Here is a 22,460-nt window from a genome sequence, read left to right as displayed (position 1 = left end):
TAACTGTTGAGGACCCTAAGACAGGAGAGACAGTTGAATTTCCCTGCCAGAGATGGTTTTCTACAAGTGAAGATGATGGACAGATAACACGTGAATTAACTAGAACAGGTAAAATATGTTGAATTGAATGCTTATAATTAAAAAGAACTGGAAATATCTCTACGCTATCCCTCAGTTCATTGTGAAGAATGCTGCACAAAGTTTGTGCGAAAATGTAATTTGGCGAAAGGGCATTTGTGGAACCTTTTTTGCGATCGTTAAAACGTGTTTTTGCTTTTGGAATAATTTTAGCAATTTTTAAAACTGACAACTGTTGGAGATGATTCAAATACATAACTGAAAGCCAACTATTCAATTAAAGTTGCATGTTCAGAAAACAATCAATTAAACAAACAAACCAACCGGGAAACGTACTTTTTGAATACCGTTTATACACTGCATGATATCTCTAAATAAGCATCTCTTCATGGCTTCATTCTCTTGGGTCTATAATTAAACTGTTGAATCTAGCGTAAAATCCAAAAAAAATGGAAACTGATTGCAGAATGCTCGAAACTGTCAAGTCTATCTCTAGTCGACAGGCTTAGAACGAAAGCTAGCTTAATTAGCAATCTCGATATAATTTCGGTCTTTTTTTTTCCCCTGGCTCTTAATAAAGTACCTTTGTCTTGTAGAAAAAGTGTTGGAGCCAACCGAGGAGGCACAAGTTGAAATGCAACCAGACAAAGACGAACCCTCTGAAGAAGCACAGGAGAGTATTCCTGAAGAAGTAACCATTGAGAAAGGTAAATTTTAGAAACAAGAGAGCGACATCTAAGGGACCGTTCACACTGGTTGCCTGAGACCTGGTTTCTTGGTATCGTTGTTGGGTTTACACCTTGTTTACATTATATGTAACTGAGTAGACATTTGCTGCATGTATCCTTGTCAGAAGCCATTTTAAAACGTCAGAGTAACTGCGAGTACAAAGCAATGGATTGTCTTAGGACTAACAGAAACTATTTGAAAAATAGGGTGAAAATAGGGTGTGTTCACATTAGTGCCCACCGAGCACCGTGCTCTGGCACCGAGTGAACGCAATGTGAACGCTGCCCAAGGGGCCTGTCCACACTTGGTGCCGGAGCACAAAACCCAGGGAAATGGTATGAAATGGTGTTGTGTTCGCACCTTGAGTAACCGACAGGTTACTGTGTGCATCTTTCTTCATTTCGCTCGGTCAAAAGCTATTTTAAAAAGTGAATTTAGCACGGAGTGCTGAGCAGTGGATTTCCTCCCAACTAACAGAAAACATGTGCACAACGCTTACTCGGTCACCGGCACCGTTACAGAATTCTTGAGTGAGTAATTGTTCACATAAGTGACCACCGTGTGAGTACCATTCTCTGGCACCGTGTCTAGGCACTCAGTGGGACAATAACTCAAAGCTTTTTTCGTGTATTCGATTGAGCAGTATCCTGTGCTAACAGCAAAACTCCTTGCTGTATTCCTTTAAAAATAGGGGAATATTAGAAAAGTTCCAAGCATTGGTTATGTTACCACTGATTTTAGTCATTCATATATGCAACAAAAACTTACCTTCTTTGTATAGAGGTCATTTTGGTAATAAAAGACGAGACACAAGTTGAATCACCACCAGAACAAGAAGAACCGACGGTGAAGGAACAGGAACATCTGCCAAAAGAAATTATCGTCGATAAAGGTAAATTTCAGCTGCAGAAAGTATGGTGAGTCACTCTTGAAAGCTCAAGCGACAGCTCTTGTCATGTGAAGTCCTATACAGTTAACCGTCCCTTATGACATAATAGAGTCATTTTGTTTATAAAAATATAAGTTTTCTTTTAAATTTATGATTAAGCTATAACTGTAACCCTTTGTAATCTCTTATTGGGTTGAAGGAGAAGAATGCTGGTATTTCATGATTTGGAAAAACGAAGACGTCCTTAATAATCCTATTTTCAAAAGACAAATTTTTAGGAAGTAAAGACAAACTTACCCTTTTTACAACTGTAATGTCTGAAAGCGAACAAGGCTTCTACTTCATTTGCGAAATATTCAAGTAATTGAAGTCGTAACTTTAGGTCACGATTACTTGGTTCACATATACACTGGGGACAAGTGGGGAGCTGGGACCGATGCTAACGTCATGATTACCATATTTGGAGAAGATGGTGACTCTGGCGAAAGAAAGTTGGACAACAACAAGAACAACTTTGAAACTGGACAGTAAGGGATTACCTTTTAATGTAATTTATGATTTAAACAATACGATTTGTGTTTTCTTCAGACACTTCTCGAAAAAACTGCATGCAAAGAGAGATGCAAATTTTAATAGTTGCTCGATTGAAATTTTTTCGCCCTGAATAGAACTTTCGTTTCTCTTTCGAATTGTTTTAAATTGTGGGTAGCACCTATTGAAAAGTCACCGAACATTTTGAATGCGTAAATCTGTGTGCAGTCGAATTGAACAGTATTGGTTCAGGCCTTGTTAATGCAGTGCAATGATTTAAAAGGCTCATAAAAGTTCTTTGTTACACTTTTTGACCTTGACTGTGCGCAACGCTTAACAGCATTTTAGCGTTGTTGGACTAACTGACCAATAGAAAGGTTTCGTTAAATTATTTAGTCATAATTTGTCAACGAAATTCTTGGGGAGATGTCGGATGTGACAATGTATCTCATTCCACAGCTTAGCCCCAAATAGAAATAAAGACCGTTTAAATCAGTAATTCTAGATCGGAACTGTTAACTAAAAATTTCATAAAGCAGATGCTGTTGTATAGTAAGAGTGGCGACTACTTGTTTTTTGAAATAGATTTAGAATGCCAGAAGGTACCTTATTGTTGCAAAAGGTTAGATATAGTCTGTTAATATACAAAGTTCAAGGGTAAAAATGTTAACGTCAATGAAGAGAGGTATAACATGTCCACAGTTTGATACTTAAGTTGGTAATGGCTACTTTCTTAGAGAGGCGCTTATATTCTTTTCTCTGCGCCTATAACTCGGGACTAAGCACCGGGCAGGTAGTACCACCACATTTATTTCACCATCTGTTTCTTGTATCACTTCTAACAGAGTAATGCGGCGTAAAGCCTATGTATATTTTTTTTATGTTTCGTTTCTGTTCTGATGCAAATGTTGTTACTTAGTGTTACAATAAGAGGAAGTAATGCCGTAGTTATTTTCCAGCTAAATTCTTCGGTCTTACTTCGTCCGTAACTAATCCACGTTTATTTGTTTTTTCGCAGAAAAGACTCATTCACACTGACTTGTGCAACGCATCTTGGGCGCCTGAACAAGATCAGAATTGGACATGACAATACTGGTTTTGGTGCAGCATGGTTTTTAGACAAGGCAAGTTGCCTGGATATTCCTAATATTCTTGGATCCTTTATTTACTAAATACCTCTCTCCTTTTATTTGTTTACTTATTTACTTTCCATACCGTTGTACCTTACAGGTAACTGTTGAGGACTCTAAGACAGGAGAGACAGTTGAATTTCCCTGCCAGAGATGGTTTTCTACAAGTGAAGATGATGGCCAGATAACACGTGAATTGTTTACAACAGGTAAAACATGTTTTTATAATTAGAAACAACTGGAAATGTCTCTATATGTGTTATCCATCTTCTGCCTAGCCAAAACCTTCAGGCCATCATATCGGTCAGTTTTTTGTGAAGACTGCCCGGCAAATTTTATGCGAAAATTTAATTTGGCGAAGAGGGATTTGAGGGAACTTATTTTTGCGATCCTTAAAAACGTGTGTTTATTGTCGGAATAATTTTCGCAATATTTTTAAAAAGAACTTTTGGAGTCGATACGCATGCGCAACTAAAAGCCAACTGTTCAATTAAAATTGCATGTTCGGAAATCAATTAAGCAAACAAACCAACTGGGAAACGCACTTTTTAAATACAGTTTGTACACTGCATGATATTTGAAAATACGGCTTTGGAACCCAGTAATATTTAAGGTAATGTTTGTTTGTACATACTCAGTTGCCAAAATATGGAAAACAGCAACGAGCAAGGTCTCTTAGCGATCTTTCCACCTCACAAAGCCACGCAAAAAGAGCACCGAGAGGATCGGCTAGCTTATAAGCTACCAGCTAATTCTAAATTGGGCTTTATAAGTTGCACTGAATTTAAGAACTCTTTGTCTCAATCGTAATTTGATAAAAAAAAAAGCTTTGTCAAATAGCATATCATTCAAAGACAAACTCTATTTTGTTAGGAGGGGCTTTATTTGTGAGGTAACCGGTAATGCTCAGCTACATCGCACATCTGTGTACAGGAAATTATAAAATTATAATTTTAAATTTTGTTCAGTTTTACCTTAAAAATAGTGGTCTAACTTAAGATTTTTTTGACTGCATGGTTTAAATCTTATACACATAAAATAAGTGGTAACTTAAAAATATTGACAATGAGCACTATTTAAAAATAAATGTATCTTTTCCGAGCGCTTTTATCGATTATGTTGAAAATCGTAAAACGTTTTAGCTTTCCTTTCTTGTGTATTTTTAAAGAATTTATCAAGAACTCACCAATGATTTGTTTTTCTTCACAAAATATGCGAACTGGAATCGCAATATAATTTCTAGAAATGTAAATTTAATTCAAGATTTTGCTTTATAGATGGACAGGTTCTTCACCGTGATTATTCGTGTAAAATAATCAATATTTTCCTTACCATTGTAGCTGCCGGACTCATTTGCATTAGTCTTAATGATTTGTATTATAATTCACTTATTTGCTCTCTGAACACTTTTAAACGCGAGTTCGCCTCTAATCGCTTTTATTATTTGGTACATGGAACAGATTCACTTTTAAAAGTGGTAAGTGTGGATCAAATAAATAATCTGCATGAAAGTTGTGTCTTACATGATCAGAATGTTATGTTTTTTTCTCGTTTTTTCTAGCCGCTGCGGTTTTGTGTTTTTGCCAAATCCACATATATAACAGACCATAAATGAAAAAAGGGATACCCCGGCTATAGATTTTTAAAAAGCTGCCGATTAGATCAGTACACGAAGCTAAAAAATAAACTTGGAAAGCCAAAACAGAATTCATTATATTACGATACCGTTGCCGGCGAGAGTATTGCCCCACAAACTTGCTATCGTATTCAAATACGAATTTCTTTCTTTCTTTTTGCGTTTTGTCTAAAAAGATAAACAATCCAGTTGCCCAGTAGGCTACCAGTCTAACTTCTAAGGCCGTTTGCGGTTAAACGCTGCTATTTATTTTTGTAAATATCTGATTTGTTTGATGTAACAGTATTTCACAATATTTCAAGTAGGTTTGTACTTGGAAAATATAACTTGTAAAGTTTTGCGAATTGAAACCGACGGAAAATTCGAAATAACTATTCTTTTGTTGTTACGATTCGGTTCCCTCCACTTGGTGGCAGCAGGTGTCTTACGTCGTTCCTTTTGTCCAACAGTGACGAGCGCTCATGCAAATCTCTTTGTTTACAGACGTTTCGGTGCCAGCGGACGCTACACATGTGGACGAAAATGAAGAGCCCGAACAGGATGAAAACACACTGAAGGAGCAGGAGAAAAAGATCATAAGAGAAGCGAAAGAACGGCAGCGAAAAGAAGAAGAACAGGAAAATAGACTGGAAGAAATTCAGATCATAATCGAGCAAGAAGAAGGCAAAAGAAGGTCATCCAAAGACGACATGGATAAAGAGCGCATGGAAGCCGAGGCTAGAGTAAAATTAGTTCTAGACGAAGAACGGATGATGCAGCAACGTGAAAAACCAGATGGAGAAGATCAAACTGAACATCGAGAACGACCAGAAGAAGAGCAAGAGAGAATAGAAAGTCCTGAGTACTCGAGAATAGAAGAGGAGCATCGACGACGGATGGATGCGATCTCAGCCATTCTCGAGGAAGACGAAAAACGCAGAAGGGAAGAGAAGGAACAAAAACGGATGGAAGAAGAAAATGCTCGAAGAAAGAAAGAGGAAGAGAGACGAAAAAGAGATGAAGAGCTAAGGAAGAAGCGAGAAGAAGAGAGACTTAAATGGGAAGAAGAACATAAAAAGTGGGAAGAGGAAAGAAAAAGGCGAGATAGGGAATTGGAGGCTGTGTTAGAGGAAGGGAGGAGAAAACGGGCAGAAGACCGGCGTAAACGGGAGGAAGAGCTTATGAAAAACCGAGAAGAAGAACGAAAGAAACGGGAGGAGGAAAGAAAGAGACGCATGGAAGAGGAAATGAGAAAACTCGAGGAGCTTAAAAAAGAGAGAGAAGAGAGGTGGAACAAGAGAGTTAATGTTGTAGTTACTAACGTTGATCTATCTGCGCTAGAAAACGATAAGGAGAACAATGCAAAAAATAGACAGCAAGAGAAAAAGAAGAAGGAAGAGGGCTGGATAAAAGCAGTGGAAACACCTCGAAAGATCGAAGAAGACTTGAAGAAGTTCAAGGACGAAGAGCGCAAACGCCTCGAAGAAGAAAGGAAGAAGCTTCAAGAAAGCGAACACGCTCAGGAAGAAGCAGAAAGAGAGTTTAAATCGGAGTTACGTGTCAAAAGGAGGGAAGAACCTGAAACCGTTACACGTATATCTAGAACCACCATTACAGTTGTGCCAAATAGGGAAGCAGCTATTGAGGAAGAGAAAAGAAGGCTCCAATGGAGAATGCAGAAAATAGAACAGGATCGTTTGCTTAGGGAAGAAGAGGAAAGAAAACGAAAGGAGGAAGCCGAAAAAAAGAGAAGAGACGAAGCAGAAAGACTGAGGCAAGAGGAAGAGAAAAGGCAAAAACAGGAGGAAGAGGAGCGACAAAATTATCTAGAGGAGATCAGATTGAAGCGTGAGGCAGGAGAGAGACAAAAACAAGAAGAAGCCGATCGCAAGCGCCAGGAGGAGGAAAGGCGGCGGAGGCTGTCTCTTGAAGGGAGAAGACAACGCATGGAAGAAGATAGAAAAAAACGAGAAGAAGAGGAACAGATATGGCGACGAACAATGGAAGAAAAGAAGAAAAAAGAAGAGGAGGAAAGACAGAAAGAGATAGAGAGCCAGAAAAAGAAACGTCTGAGTATTGATCGCAAGAAATTTGAAGAAGAGGAAAAGAAACGCTTAGATGCCATCGAACGAAAGAGAATTGAAGAAGAGGAGAGAGCGCGACTAGAGGAGGAACAACGACGGCGTGAGGAAAGGCAGAGATGGAAACTGAAACAAGCGGAAAGAAGGCGAAGTGGGGATATTTACCGGCGACAGAGCGAAGAAGACTTGAGAAGCAGAGAAGACAGAGCTTCGTTTAAAGAAAGACAAAGGAAAAAACGGGACAGTAAAAACTTTGAGACTAAATGGATGTTTATAAACGGCGAGGGAAATGAAATACCAGGTATCAACTATTAAAAAAAAAAAAAAAAAAAACAATTGTATTGCAAATAGGGAATAAAAGGAGCCTAAGAGTATACGGAAGGTTTATTTCTCTTATAAAATCTGGGTCACAGCATATCAGGGCTTCAGGCTCTTTTTAAAAAGAAATCTAAAATGAGGCTGAATATCTAATGCGCTGTGACACTCAAGTTGTCGATGAACTCTTCTGTACGATTGGGCTCCTTGCATTGGTAACTTAAGCTTTCGGGGTCATCACTCGCCTACAAAGATTTTTTAAGGGGAATTCTTCCAGCCGAAGCGAACCGTTCCTTTTTTATGCCTCAGCTATAAGTTTGCTATTAAGTACTGATCCCATTCAGAGCTTCACTAATGCTGTGAAACTGGACCGTCTCAATTTAGAAATAACAATAATGATGTTGGTCGTGTTGATGACGATTATAATGATAATGATGATGATAATGATCATTATAATGATAATGATAATGATATTGATAATAATAATAACCGATAATGATGATAATAGAACTAATTATAAGACAGTAATGATAATAATGATAACCTCTAATGACCGAGTTTATAGCTCAAACGTTAATGGGCGTGAACAAGTATATAATGAAAGTAACAATTCAACGGTGACTACAATCCTCACTATCCGGCCCTAATTGTAATAAGCAATCCAGTAGTGTGTTTACGGGACCATGCGTCCGGCGCTAGTAGGTATTGGTCTTGACGGGAGCTGGGACGTCCAACGTACGGCAGCTCCGGGTTCGTTTCTTCCGTTAGCGCTATCTTTATGGGTATTTTTTCTCCCCTACCCTCCCCACTGCTTTGATTGTTGTTATCACTAACAGTTCTAAGGATTTTAAGTAGCCATGACGTCGGCCAAAGCAATGAGAACGACACACGCGTGTATTTTACAACTTTTCTGGAGAATGTGAAGACACGAGGCTTGTAAAACAAATTATGTAAATATTTAATTCTTATGTGAGCATGAAAGCTTCATAACGAATTTCGACACGTTAAACTCAGAAAACCCAACAAGTTTGTAAAAGTTCTTTAAAAGAGCGAAGAGTGACGTTTTCTTCGGCGTTGACGTCGTAATTGGGGTTTTCTTAGACATCAAATTTTGGGAAGAAATTACTCTTTGTCTGCTGATTGCAATTTGCGTTATAATTATTCATTTCCAACGCTATTATATTCATCTCCAACGCTATATACCCCCTACCCTGCCTTTTCGCCAAAAATCTCACTGTACTTAACTTTGTTTCATTGTTTGTTTGTTTATATATTTTTTAACATAGACGATGATTCAGTAAGGTCATCAGTGAGCGATACATCATACAGCGAACCAAATGTTTTCATCAAAACAAGTCCTGAACCCATTGTGAGGAAAGAAGAGAAGTCTCCTTACCCGGATGAAAAGGTAAACCTCTATTGGTTTCCCTGTTTAAGCAGGGTATTAAAACGATCTTAACCGTCATAAATGCGTCACCGGCGATGATTTGTTCATGAAACGCAAGTTCGAGCGATATCTGTGACCATAGGTCTCTGAGACGCTCGTGAAAGTAATTTTTACTTTAAAATCGCATAGGTATCGAAACATTCCAAGTTGTAATGTGAACAAACAAGCTGGTCGTACGCGTCCTTGCACACGCGCCTTAATCACTTCTATCAAACCCCATTTTATAGAAAAGTAACCTACCTTCGTCTAGCTCATGCCATTTTGTGTCTGGGCTGTCCACACTATACCGGACTGATTTTTGCGCTTGCGAAAAAATCGATCTGACAAAGTGTGACCATATCCTAATTAAAGGGCTCACAACAATATAGGAAGCTAATATATGCCTGCCCGATTACGATGAAAAGTTTCTCTTTCTCCAAAGGATTCTTCGCAAATATCTCAAACTACCCGTGTTATCTCAGTGAGTACAACAATAACGCGCACAAGGCACCAGGATTCAAGAGACAGGCTACACAGGTGTGAGTCCGAACCCTCCTTTGTGAAAGAAGTTTCAATACCTTATAGAAGTCAGCCTCGCTGTGATCATTTGTTACCTGCCGATCCCGCAGTACAGATGGCAGAGGGTATGTTAATTGACTAATACTGTTATTACCAGTTTTCACACCTTTGATTCGGTGTGTTAAAAAAAAACAAAAAAAAAAAACAATAGGGAGTTTAAGGTATCATCCACCCTCAAGCACCCTCCTCGCGTTGATCGGCGCTAGCGCTTTTGCTTTTAATAAATACCCCCATAAACTGTACATTTTCTGAAAGCTTAATAGTTCCAGATTATTGCTCATTCCTTTTAAAAAATAAAAACATTAACGCGAATTAGAAATGAGAAACTTTTTGTAAAAGTGGGTGTCACTGTAAATTTAAGTCCAGGCCAGCCAAAAATAAACGGAAGAAGCCAATTAAGATTGCATTCGCTTCTTAACACGTTTGACTAAAAAACCGTGTCTCAGATTTTTGTCAAGTGCGTTTGTTCTTTTGTTATAAGCAGTTGAAGTTACGGATAGCAAATCATTAGCACTACCTGTGAAAAAACTACTCTAACTCGAAAACGAAAAAAGAAATCAAAATTCGCAGACACCGTTTTTTAGAAAAACTATCCGACAGTAAGTTGGCCAAATCTAAGCCAAATTGGTTAACGGGTTGCCGACTTGGAGTTTAAAACGTACCCTCAACTTGCCGTGATTTTCATTTCGAGAAAACAGTGGAAAAAGAGTTTTGGCGGCGTATTACCCGTGAAGAGATTATCACAGATTACAACACCAAACCTGTCAATGTTGATGCATACCAGAGAGGGTTATTGCCTTGAAACGAGGCTGCTATTAATATACCATCGAGTCGATGTGTTATTGCCTAAATCTTCCAAATATGGTAAGCACGAGAAGGATTAGGCGGCGTATTGGAGCCAAGCAGAACAGGCGAAATATTTTGAGTTAATAATAAAATGAAAACAAACTACCCTATCGAATGAGAAAGTACTTACATGTTGAACAATAGGTTGCGGGCAGGCTCACTTGCAGGGTCTGGTGACAGATAAATCTTACACTGTCCAGAGTTTCCCTAGGTCTACTTAAGATATTCCACGGGTGCGCGTTGGATATTTAACAATTATTCCTCTCGCCCGAATGGGCTCTGAGTCAATAGCCCATGAGGCCAAAGGCCGAATGGGCTATTGACTCAGAGCCCATTCGGGCGAGAGGAATAATTCTTTTGTAAAATCCAACTAGTTGGTCAAACATATCCAGACAAAACAACGTTAGCTAGCAAAACGCGATTCAGCCGCCGTTGGATTGGTTTTCAAAGCCGGCGATTTTCGCTACTAGTGGGCTATAACATATAGCCTAGTAGTAGCTCAACCAATCAGAACACAGCATTGATAATAGACCACTAGCTGGATTAAGTAATGGCTCATATATCATGATGGCTAACCCAATCAGAGCTCTAGAATGGCATTATCCAATGATTCAGTTTTTCATAGTGTCCATTATGGTATTATTTCCAGAGATGAGCTTCTTTGATAAATATCAGGAAAACGAAGGCAAACTGCGACCTTTTCCCAGTTGGTATGGCAGTTTAGACATGGGCAGCTTGCCGCATCTGTATTCTCCAACAAATCCAATTACCGACGAAGATATTGATAAGCTGTTGGCCATAGAAGCCGAAGACTTCGAAAAATGGAAACGCGTTAAAAAGTCAAGGGAACTTGAGATCTACTCACGAAAAGGAACCGGAAGAGGAAGCCCCCCTGTTTATAAGGTAACCAATGAGAGCATGTTTATTGACGACTTTTTTAACAATAGTGCTTCCTGAACTGACGGATTTTTTCAGGTCCAAATTGTACCCTCTTCTTACAAGATCCAACGTTCCAGTCTGGCCTTAGGAACTAAAGCCGTGACGACTCCCTCTATGAAGAAATGCAGTCTTTTGATTGCACTAACCTGACCGGGGTCTAACAACAAGCAGCTGAAGCGGCTGCAGTAAATTCCTGGTCACAAGAACTGATGTTGAGTTTCCGTATAATAGAGACATTTAGATTCGAGGAGGAGAACGACTACGAGTGCGAGATCTGATTTAAAGTTTTTTCGCGTATTTTCAAAAAAAATAGACACACCGGAATTCTTCATTGTACTTTCTTTCACCAGAAAAGTTAGCACTATTATCGTTATATATTGAAGGAGATTAAGACCTCTCCCGATTGCAAAATGCTAAAACTTCTAACATTTGATAACTTGTTCGCGCCACTACGACACTCTCGCTAAAACTCGTACTGGAATGACGACGGCTGTCACGTTTTCCCGCCAAAATGACGCTGGTTCACGCGTGATCACTACTCACTATTAAGAAAATCTCGTAGTCGATCTCGTCTCAGAATCTAAAGGTCTCTTCTTCACTCTTGCTACTACTTTGACACTCCCCGCGCGCGAGAAAAACCTCTGGTATCCAGGGCAACGGGCCAGTGGTTATTTCATAAAATGACCGAGTAAGCTAAGTTAACTGCAAAGTGGATTAATCAGTGCTTCTTGATTCTCTACAGGCTATTATGATATTGAAAGATGTTCCGTACAGAGACGGTAAGGTTTCATTTCATCTTTCTACAACAGAATTACAAGTTTTCAAACCGCCATTGATTCCTCGAAGCTGTCGATTATTGTAACCAAAAGAAATTTCCTTTCCCAGGATTGGGTTCAAAACTAATTAATCTCACAAACTTTCAACATCCAATTCCTTTCCCCGGGAAGTTCTAAAACATCGTATTTTACTTTAATTTTATTTCCTACCCTTCACTTTAGTAGTTAAGGAAGAAGAAAAACAAAAACGAAAAAACAGTTCAGGCAACAAAGTGTGTTCCAAATATCTTGCAACATCTTAGATACATTTCACCTTGCTGAATAGTATTATCCCACGACTTTAGGAATAGTTATATTTCTGAACGACAATTAATTTGTGCAAAAACACTCAACGCTTCTACTGTCTCAAGTATAGAAGAGACCTTTAAGTCAGCGTCAACACGCACAGCAATATTCTCTTCATTAACAGGGCAGAGTGATAGAGTGCGCCAGAGAAAGCGCAGTCCCTTGTCGTGTCGTGTCCTAACTGTTTTATTTTTTTTCCTTTTTAGCCATCGATTTATTGTCTGACTGGGACGAGCGTGGTAAATGGGACAAAACATTTGATGGCGTTTCATTCCTTGATCAGATGGGTGACTTCAAAGTGCTGAAATGGTGAATACACCCTTACTCCATGTACACGATTTATTTTACCGGGGTTACCTCCTGAGAATTCTTGGTGGGGGTGTGTCGCCTGGTTCTCCGAATCCTGACTCTATTTCAAACCAAAAAATTGTCCTTTTCCACAACCGTTTTCAGAACTGGCCTCTAAAATTCATACCCGTTTTTAGACCTAGAGGCGGTCACAAAACGCAACATACGTCAGTTACATTGACAGAAATTTAGGTCATCATTGCCGAGATTAGAACGCCAACAAAAAGGTTTCTTTGTTTGCTGTTCATTTATAATTGAAAAGACGAACACGTTCATACACTACCGTAGTTCCTATCCCTTGTAAACTATACCCGATTCCAGACCAAAATGGGCAAAATCTATACCCGTTCTCAGACCAAAACGGCTCCAAAACCACACGCCGACGCATTTTTCTGTTATATTGTAGATCACTTTGCTCTGCGTGCAATCCCAACTCAGAACTTGTTAAACCCTGAAAAAAAAAGCAAGGTTGTGCTGAAATTTCTCAAATCAACCGACTAAAATTCGGATTTCTAAACTTCATTTTTTTTGCAGTTCTCATAATAAAAAGAATCGTTGTTTGGTGTTGGCCAGTTTGGATCGCGAAGACGAAGAGCCGTATTACGCGTGGGCCTGGAAATCAGCAAATCATCCGAGTGTTCCTGGGGAGGACACTAAACTCACAGTCATGAGGTTTGCTAAAACACTTTTTTCCAAGCAGTTTTTGTGACAACTATGGAACCGTATTAAAGTAAAGAAACCGTTAGGGCCAGGACGCTTAATGCTGCAATTTGTTGGAGGATATTGTCGCGGAATTTGTGGCGGGCAGAACCCACTCTTGTGGCAAAACCGTTTTTATGATCTTTACGCTTGTTGTGAGGACAAAACGGATATATCTCTCTCAATGCATAACATGGAAAACTTAGCAGGAGCCCCCGTTAGTGGTAGACAAGCTCTCTATTTGAAAATCAGTTTTCAAGGCGTGAGATTCTCGCGCGAGCCTCACAGACCTGTAGAGCGTCAGATCATTCGTTCCACCGTTTGCGGGTTCTTCACCTGCGCAAAAATACGGGCTGTTTTGAAGTCTATATCAGTGGCGTTCAGTATACGGTTATACACAAACACTAAATCAGTTAGCTAGCCAAACTAATGCCTATGATTTTCGAGACCCTGTTGTAAAACCACGATATTAAAAGTTTATCTAACTGTGGTCAAAATCTGCTTTGAGAAACGAAGGACTTGTGAAAATTTTCTTGAATCACCGTGTTGTTGTCACTCTTGAAAAATTCTTTACTGCAAATCTGAATAGCCTTACTTACAAACACTCAGCTTTGCTATGTGTAATACGTTGATATTGTTTACCTATTGGCTTTCCCATTTAACGAAAAATCTCATTTTATTTTCTTTAGGTTGGACACTGGCATTTGCGGCGCAATAATTCGTCCATACCATGATGCGACCCAGTCATCGAAAATCACGTTAATTACACAGGTACGAGGCTCTGTCCCCAGTTCCCTGAAAAGCACTTATCTGATTGGAAATCCGAGCAAGTGGCTAATCTGGCTGAAGAAGCATCACGATTCACAAGTAAACAAGACTGCAGAACAAAACAAGGAAAACGATGATTCCTCTTCGGTTTAAGGAAGACGGAAAAACGGCGATGATAGCGCTCAATTAGTTCTATTGAGTAAAATTTGCTTTAAAATCACGAACACTTTATCTAGCAAGGACATTGCTATAACTCTTATAATTCTTGGGGCTGGTTATTTAAAGGAAGTCTAAGCCAAGCCGCGGTTTAACAAATCTTTGGACCTCCAGATGTCTTCCATAGTGATTTTTTTTTAAAAATGCTTTTCTATATGCTTTCATAAAACTTTCACAATAAATGGTGTTTAGATAAAACCGTTGGGCAAAATGAAAATGGCTTAGAACGCGTTTTTTTTAAACACAGGCTAAACTACGTTTAAACAACCGGCCCTTAATTTTTATTTAAAGCATTGATGAATTTCTTAAGTGTACGTTTGGTTATAGTAATAATTTCTATATCATTTGTTTTATGAAATCGTAGTATTTCCACAATTGTGAAAAACAAAAACTTTTTTACAATCGTGGCAAAGTAATGATGTCGCTCGAGCCCCTCCACTTTATCGGTTGCCATTATGTTGACCAATCTCGCATTCAGTGAACTCGACGCTTGGGGTCATAAAATGCAGTGATTTCTATGAAATTCAGTCCACCAAAGGCTCGACGTCGTTTCAATGTGTGTGCGTACTGTAGAGGAATACCGTAAAGGTCAACTTGTTACTCACAGCAAGCCTCGACAAGCTTAATGTCACTGCACATTTTTGTGCACATCATTATGGCGCTACTGGGCGTGTCGTCTTCACCTCACATGCACACTAAGAATTGAGTTCTAGAAATAAGCCTTAAGGGACCTAGGATACGCAATTTCAGGGTTTTTCAGTTCTTACGATCGATAACAGAGTTGAATGAAATATCAAAATTTCTATTTTAACCCTTTCACCCATGATACAGTAGCTCGCCAGCAAAGCAAAAGTTTCCGCACACTTTCAAATTTTTATTGGTAAAATTCCTAGAAACTGAATAGTACCGTACAAAAATTCTACCAAAAGGGTTAATTTGGATTGTAGCATTGTAGCGTAGGATCTCGTTCATAAATTCCAAACTTTTGAGTGAAAAATATGGCATCATAATTTGGTCCTCTGGAATTGAAATATCAGAGTTAAACTTGAAACTAACACAAGAAAAATTAGCACTGAAGTGCCAAAAAGGAACACGGCTGGGCAAAACTGGAAAGCATTAGGACGGCTCTTTGAATAGATACTGAAAATGGTTTTAGAACATGGTAGGAGAAGTGATATCACGATATGTGCACTTAAAGCAGTAATTTTAAATTATAATTTAAATTTAGTTTCTACAAGCTTGCGACTTCGTAGCTTTTTTTTCAAAGTGCTCTTCTGGAGTGAATGAAATTATGCGAATTTTTAGGGTGATGAGTGCTTTGATTTTATGCTCAGATCACATAAAGTTTTAATGTTTGCCATTCGATAAATATGGTTTGAATATACTTTCCTAAATATTGCGAGTTTATATAACCTTTTTATAAAGTAAAACTTAACGAAGAGCTGCCCCAAATTTCCCTCACTTAAAGATGAGATTAGTGTGTCGTAAATAAGCTAGTGAGTGTTAATAAAATAAAGTATTTTGACAGATCGTATATATTTGTTTCAAGAGGGTAAGAAAGTTTAAGGTTGCATGGGTTTGGTACGGCAAACAGTGCAAACAGTTACTGTCGCCATCTTATGCTCCCTGTTAACTATCCGGCGTCGTTTTCCCGCCTGCTTTCTTACAGATAGGATCGTTAAAAAATCAACGTTTTGAATGATTGGGCGATTTTTTACGATCTTTGAAAGTCGTTGCGGCTAATATAGTGGCTGTGATTGCCGAACTATTTTTTTCAGCCGATCCTAAAGCTACCTCAACGTTCGTTCATGGTAAAGCGTTCACTAGCGGTTACTGAAATGTGAAATCTGAATCCACAGCAAGACACTAAATTCTGAATTGCAAATTTTCCACAATTATACTTTGGGCGAAACAAAAAAGACATTTCCATGCCATGTGGTAGTTATAAGGGCAAAGAGAAGGAGAGAGTTCATAGCGGAGGCCCCCGGCTCCCAGCACCGTCCCCCCCCCCCCCCCCCACCCCACGCGCTGCTGTTTCGATTGGTGATCTCATGATTGCTACCCGGAGGAGGCACTCCGCATATGAAAGGGGTGGGGATGCTTGTCGTCTCGCTTAGGGGTGTAAATTTCGGATTTTGGTCTCACTTAGGGTGTCTGAGCAAAACGCCATCACATTTAGCCGTGATGGTCTTGCTTAAGGTTGCAGGTGAAAAAATATAAAAATATGTGCATTGTCTGTGTTTTAACATGGTCTCTTTCAGGGGTCAAAAAAGCTTGGGCTACGCCAAGATCGGTCTCTTTTACGGGTTTAATTCCAAATTTCCGACGAGCATCCCCACCTCTTTCATATGTGGAGTCCCTCCCCCCGGGATTACCACCCCACAATGAGTTTAAGGTCTCTGTGTGCTAATTTCATCTCTGCGCATTAACTACAGTTTGTTCTTAAAGGAGATTTGGCCGTATTGCTGCCTTACTACGCTGATTTCAGATCAGCTCCATTGCGACCGTAATACTACAAGAGCGGTTGGTATTGAACTATGCGAGCAGCCCATAATCATGTCGTATCAGGAAAGAAAACAGAATTGTTATTGCAAAATTTTTAAGAATACTTGGAAGTATTAGAAGCTTTGCCTGCTGCTCACCGTGGCTTGAGACAACTCCTGTGCACGTTACATTGCGCGCGCATTACGAGTAGTTTTTTTTAGTGTAAAGCCACCACAAAGTTTCTTCACTGCTAATGCAGTTCTTCAAGCTTACATGTACATTTAGTCGGTTAAACAGTGGACATGATAACTTTTGCTTGGCCCGGTATCAATTAAAATGATTTTCTGATTCAGAAAAAAAAACTTTCTAATTGTGGATATCTTCTGATGTCACAAATCATTTCAGTTTTTAATTAAAACAAGAAGCTCGCGGTCAGAGTGAAAAATACAGTATCGTCGTTTCTAATATTGCATCAAGGAGACAAAATTGTATTCCTACATTTTACGGGAACTACGACTCTACCACCCGCCAATAATAATTCGGCACATCACGGGATAAAATGGCCGTAAATTTGATTAATTACGCATCCAACGGAAATCTAAGGAAAGTAAAGCGTTGTATTGAAAATGGCGTTGTTGTGGATGCTTGTGAAAGTTCAGGAAATTCAGCTCTTTACTATGCTGTATGTCGCGATCGACGAAAGTGCGTGAAATATCTTTTAGAGCGTGGAGCAGACCCAAACAGGTAATGCAGTTACAGGCTATATCCATAGGGAACCCAATGGTATTCTTGGTAAGCCCTGGGTTGTTATCATTGAGAAAAAATTTATATAGCTAGTCCAGTTTAAGCTGGACGGCTACAGTTTTAGCTAATTTTATAAGTTACATAAGGATTGAGGGGACAATTTCGCCAGCGCTCTCAACCTTGAAAAAAAAAGGTTTTAATACCATTTGGTATGAAGACCTAATGGCGCTCTTTTTGAGTCGCTTCCTGAGACAAGACGCTTTACTCAAGATAACTTCTCCTCCTGAACATTTGCATCCATGCGATAGGCCGCCATCTCCACAGGAGAGGAGCAGTCTTGACTGTTACTTCTCCGTGCGACAAAACTGATATTACTATATGGACGTGTGAGTGGGGTGTGACTGTTTTTTGGGAGTCTTCCTTTATATGATACATGTATATAGCAGCTAATTACACTTCATGTTTTGTATTAATGAGTATAAAATAGCCTGCATAGAAGAATGGGGCGCGCGAGGGAGACACGTGAGAGGAGCGCATTTTACTTCGAAGCGCTTGCTGGTACGTTCGCTAAGCAGCAAACGCCAGTTAACAATAGTTAACCGAACTGGAAATATATTTCACTAGGTCGCTACCAAAAATAATCACCCCTTTTGATATGACCACAAAATTACGAAATGACTCAAGAGTTGTCAGAGACGTGTATTAGGTAAAACAATACTGCGTATGCAGCAAGATATTCACTTCAACTGGCTGTCTGTTTGTGGCTCACGCGAATAGTCGACTTAAACAGTTTTATTATCACCCTTTATTTTTCTGTATTCACATACAGAGTAAACAAGGAAGGCTTTACCCCTGTGAATGCAGCCTGTCTAAACAAAAATCTTGAATGCTTGGGATTGCTGGTCCAACATGGAGGCTCACTGGGAAAAGTTTCCACTCTTCAGACAGAGAGCGCAATCGAGTCCGCCCGATTGACGCGCCATAAAAAATTGATTAAGTTTGTAAGTCACTTAACAGACAAAGACCTTACTGACGATGGGGGTGATTTCTTGGGATCAACAGATGGAGATGGGCAAAAGGTAATTTTTTTCAATTTACGGCACTTAAACTTAGCTTGACCTCAAGCGGTATTTCGAATGCTCTTCCGCTACAAAAATGCTCTTCCGCTCTTCTAGCGTGTGTTCAGACACCCACTCCACTCCAACAAATCTCCCTGAGTTTGTTTGAGAGGGAAGGGGGCGGCTGTACAAATAACGACATATATTTGTACCTTCTAGGGGGAAGACAGCAACCATTTCTTTCCAGAGTTGTCAGCTGCTGTGCCTCAAATAACAGGTGACCAGTTAAAAGCGCCTCAAATGAAATTGCTGGATGATCTGCCCCACATGACCCTACAAAATGCGCTGTGGTTTTCCACACCCGTGACAGTGAAGCACTTTAAGGGCAAAGAAAGTATGAAGCAGCTTCTGATGAAAGAGGCAGATCTACTTAGGTAAATATTTGACTGATCCACTCACACCGTAGACCACGAGCAGTCTCCTTTTCTTTCTTAGTCCTTCGAGCGAAGGGCGCGAGACACGAAAATGACCACGCCCGTTGCCGCCCTCGTTTCTTGCGTCTCTCGACTTCGCCGCTTGACGCTCACGCGCTGGTGCACTCTCCTCACTAAATCAGGGAAAAAGAGGGACAGCTAGAAGTCTACTCTCACCGTTTTTCAAGCACAGTCAGCCCTCTAGGTCGGTCTCAGGCCTTCTTTACATGCAATAGAAGATACGTCTAGCTGTGACCAATTTAAATGAAGATACCCTAGAAGCATTCAGTTCCTCTGATGACAATAAAAAGCGTTTGCAAATCAACCCGAACAAAATGTAGGGGCTTAAGGGGATTTTAACTCATGGCTCCCGCGGCTGCGTTAGCATTGCAGTGCTCTACAAAAAGAACCATAAACTGGGAGCAGGCCAATTGAGTTGAGTTAAGCTGAGTTGAGTTCATCTTCACCTTTGCAAACGCTGTGGAGTAAGTAAGGTATTATTTCTTTATCCACTGAAGTGTGTGTGGATGTGCAAACCAAGAGCCATAATGCAAACTGAATAATTTGAACCACAATAATTTAATTCATTTTTTCTTTCAGCTGGTTACGTCACCCGCGATTCACTCTTCTAATGGCAGTATGCCTGGACTCTGACCCTGAAAACAGCTGTTTAGTTCTGCAGCATTTTGAATTAGCATCTCTCAACCACCTTCTTTACAAGACCAACACTGAAATGAACCTACCCCAACGGGTACATATTATGTTGGACGTAGCAGAAGGAATGACATACCTTCACGACCATTCTATAGTGCACAGCTTTCTTAATTCATTGTCCATTTTAATTCATGAAAAGTTTAGAGGAAAGATAGGCAACTTGGAGTATTCACAAGAGACTAAATGTGAAGAACAAATTCAGGACAACGTACGCCCAATCCAAAAGAACTGGATGGCGCCCGAGCAGTTGTCAGGAACGCCTCCCAATATGTCGAGTGATGTTTACAGGTTTGTTCCTTTTTTCACCATTCTTTTTCATGTCTAATCAAGGCCAGTTCCAAGCGTACGTTCTAACTCTTCTGGCAAACGATTCGTACCAAGAACCAGTTAATTGTCCATTGCTTTCAGCCGTTTTTGTCTGTACGTGTGAGATGGTAGGGAAACGGGGCGTGATGAGCGACGTACCAGTTCTTCTCAACTTTCAAAACACCTTAATCTTGCGGGCACATGAAGAGGGGACATACATCAAACTACCAGTCATGCTTTTTGAGGGGCATTTTCGACAGGGGAACTGGTAAATACTTTGATCCCGGTTCAGAAACTGAATACTACACCTGACCCAGTCGAATACAAGTCGTATGCGCATCCACTCACTCTTTTTATTACTAAATCAGTACGTAATTTTAGCTAGAACAAGACAGATAGCCATCATTCAACATCAGATTCAACTAACACACACAAAAATCCAATTTTTAAACCACCTTTGGTGCCCTCATGTGGGAGATTCTGGCCAGAAAGGTTCCTTGGTCCTGGCTGCAAAAGAGCTCAGTCACTCAAGCTGTCTGTGTGGATCACAAATTGCTACCTATGTTGGATATTTGGCCGTTCTATGTTCAGTCTATTATAAAACCGTGCCTTCATGGTGCTGAAGCTCGACCGAACTTCTGTGCTGTTCATAGTAATCTCCTGGCTATTAAGGACAGTGGCGAGGATCTGACTTCGGTAGTTTTGGATGGGGCGTTTCCCTACTGGCTGGAAGAAGAGTGTGGTGTTCTATATAGTGAGATCCGCCCAAATTCAGGACCATCACAGCCAGATAAGTGTAGGTCCTCGGATATTCGTGTATTGCTTAGGCGCTCTTCGTCTGCAGTCCATCATCACCAGAGACGCCGGAGCACGTCTGTCAAGGGAGGACTAAGAGATCTTTTAAAAGTAATGTCAGATCGTTCTAAGAATTCTCCCAGGGAAAAAGAGATTGAACGATTTGGTTACCAGATTGCCGAGCGCTTGGCGTATGTTCGAAACATTCGTCGACACGCGCGAAATCATAATCGTACAGGATGGGCAAAGGAAATTGTTTTGACAAGAGCGTTAGAAGGAGATATAGAGCGAATCAAAAAAGCAGAGCAATCAGGAATACCAAGTAAAGCAAAAGGAAAACAAATGAGCAGGCACGGAAGGCGGTATAGCGTCTTTGACGAAGAAGGTTTTGGACGAATACAAACGATATCTTCTAAGTACAAGAAAAAGAATTGGTCCAAAATTTTACATGGAGAAGAGAAATTAAAGAATTCAATGGAAGGATTTAAGAGACTGGTATTTGAGGAGCTTAACGCTCAAGGCTACGAAAATGAACTGCTGACTGAAAGTAACGATGTTTCAGAACAAAGCGAAGTATATGAAGATTTGGGTAAGGCAATCAAAGCAAGAAAAGCTCAAATAGAAAGTACTTGTTCACGGCCAGAGAGTAAGGAAAGCACCTCAAATAGAATGAAAAGTCAGGATTTAACAAAGAGTCAGGCAGAAATGACTAACAGAGGCTCTGAAGTCTTGGAACTGTCAACTTCTGAGGACCCAAAGATGTCGATGTATGCTAAGCCCTATCAGAAAAATAGGAATTCTGTTCCAAAGGAGATGGGTATGACAGAAAACGGAGGTGAACGTAAGAAAGTAGCAACAGAGTCGCATGAAAAAGGTCCAAGCCAAATGACAAGAGGTACATTAGAAGTGAGTGGAGCAGATCTAGTGCGCGCAGGATCCCAGTCAAGGAAAGTACCTCTGAAAAACTCCACATCAGATCTTAAGGCAGACATCACCGATAGAGCTGACGCCAACCGCAATAAACAACAAAACACCGAAGTATCACACTCTGACATTCACGGCTCTAGTTCCCACGGCTTGTACGCCATATCAGACTTTTTACGAGAAACGGAATCGTTCCGAAAAGAACGGTCAGAAATGATAGCCTTACGAAGTCAAAATACTTCAATGTCAAGCGCAGTAGTAGAGGGTAGCTACGCAGAGAGAATGATTGACAGTCGGCCCAGAGCGCAGTCCACTAGGCATGCGCAGCCACGTCGAAAGTCACGGAGCAGAACAGTTTTATCAGATAAAAGAGTCAGCATAAATGATACGGTAGCAAATGTACCACAAACTTACCCTAGCAGTAGTCATGACCTCTCGGGCGTTAGAGTCGAAAGATCAAATGGACAGCCAATGTTCAGGCTGCGAAAATCTGAAGAAATCAGCGACACAATAAAATCATTCCATTTAGGTAGTTTCTTAGGAGAAAGCTCAAACAGAACAGTTAAGTAATCAAGTGAATGATACCTTTAAGCGAAATTTACCCATGTAAACGCTGAAATTGAACTTTAACAAAGTGACCACAAAACAGGGA

The 22,460-nt window shown here is 40.1% G+C and overlaps 1 protein-coding gene across 3 annotated transcripts in view; it reads left to right on the top strand.

Moving 5' to 3' along the window:
* The window catches only part of LOC140928859 (lipoxygenase homology domain-containing protein 1-like), a 39,048-nt gene extending 23,204 nt beyond the window's left edge, over positions 1–15,844 (top strand). For 2 of the 3 annotated variants that reach the window (XM_073378664.1, XM_073378663.1), the window contains 14 exons: positions 1–108; positions 675–785; positions 1,589–1,699; positions 2,079–2,223; positions 3,246–3,351; positions 3,458–3,566; positions 5,477–7,354; positions 8,655–8,776; positions 9,237–9,438; positions 10,869–11,122; positions 11,901–11,937; positions 12,486–12,588; positions 13,162–13,299; positions 14,016–15,844. The exon at positions 1–108 is cut by the window's left edge and continues 1 nt beyond it. In XM_073378664.1, coding sequence (XP_073234765.1) covers positions 1–108; positions 675–785; positions 1,589–1,699; positions 2,079–2,223; positions 3,246–3,351; positions 3,458–3,566; positions 5,477–7,354; positions 8,655–8,776; positions 9,237–9,438; positions 10,869–11,122; positions 11,901–11,937; positions 12,486–12,588; positions 13,162–13,299; positions 14,016–14,247 — 3,656 coding nt within the window. In that variant the 3' untranslated portion in view covers positions 14,248–15,844. The remainder of the gene's footprint in view (positions 109–674; positions 786–1,588; positions 1,700–2,078; positions 2,224–3,245; positions 3,352–3,457; positions 3,567–5,476; positions 7,355–8,654; positions 8,777–9,236; positions 9,439–10,868; positions 11,123–11,900; positions 11,938–12,485; positions 12,589–13,161; positions 13,300–14,015) is intronic. The other variant, XM_073378665.1, reaches the window with a different exon arrangement.
* Positions 15,845–22,460: the final 6,616 nt, after the last annotated feature.

This window comes from Porites lutea, chromosome 2 (assembly GCF_958299795.1).
Source record: "Porites lutea chromosome 2, jaPorLute2.1, whole genome shotgun sequence".
NCBI classification, from domain to species: Eukaryota; Metazoa; Cnidaria; class Anthozoa; order Scleractinia; family Poritidae; genus Porites; species Porites lutea.
Note: the sequence above shows the minus strand (reverse complement) of the source record. Positions and strands in the feature narration are given on the sequence as shown.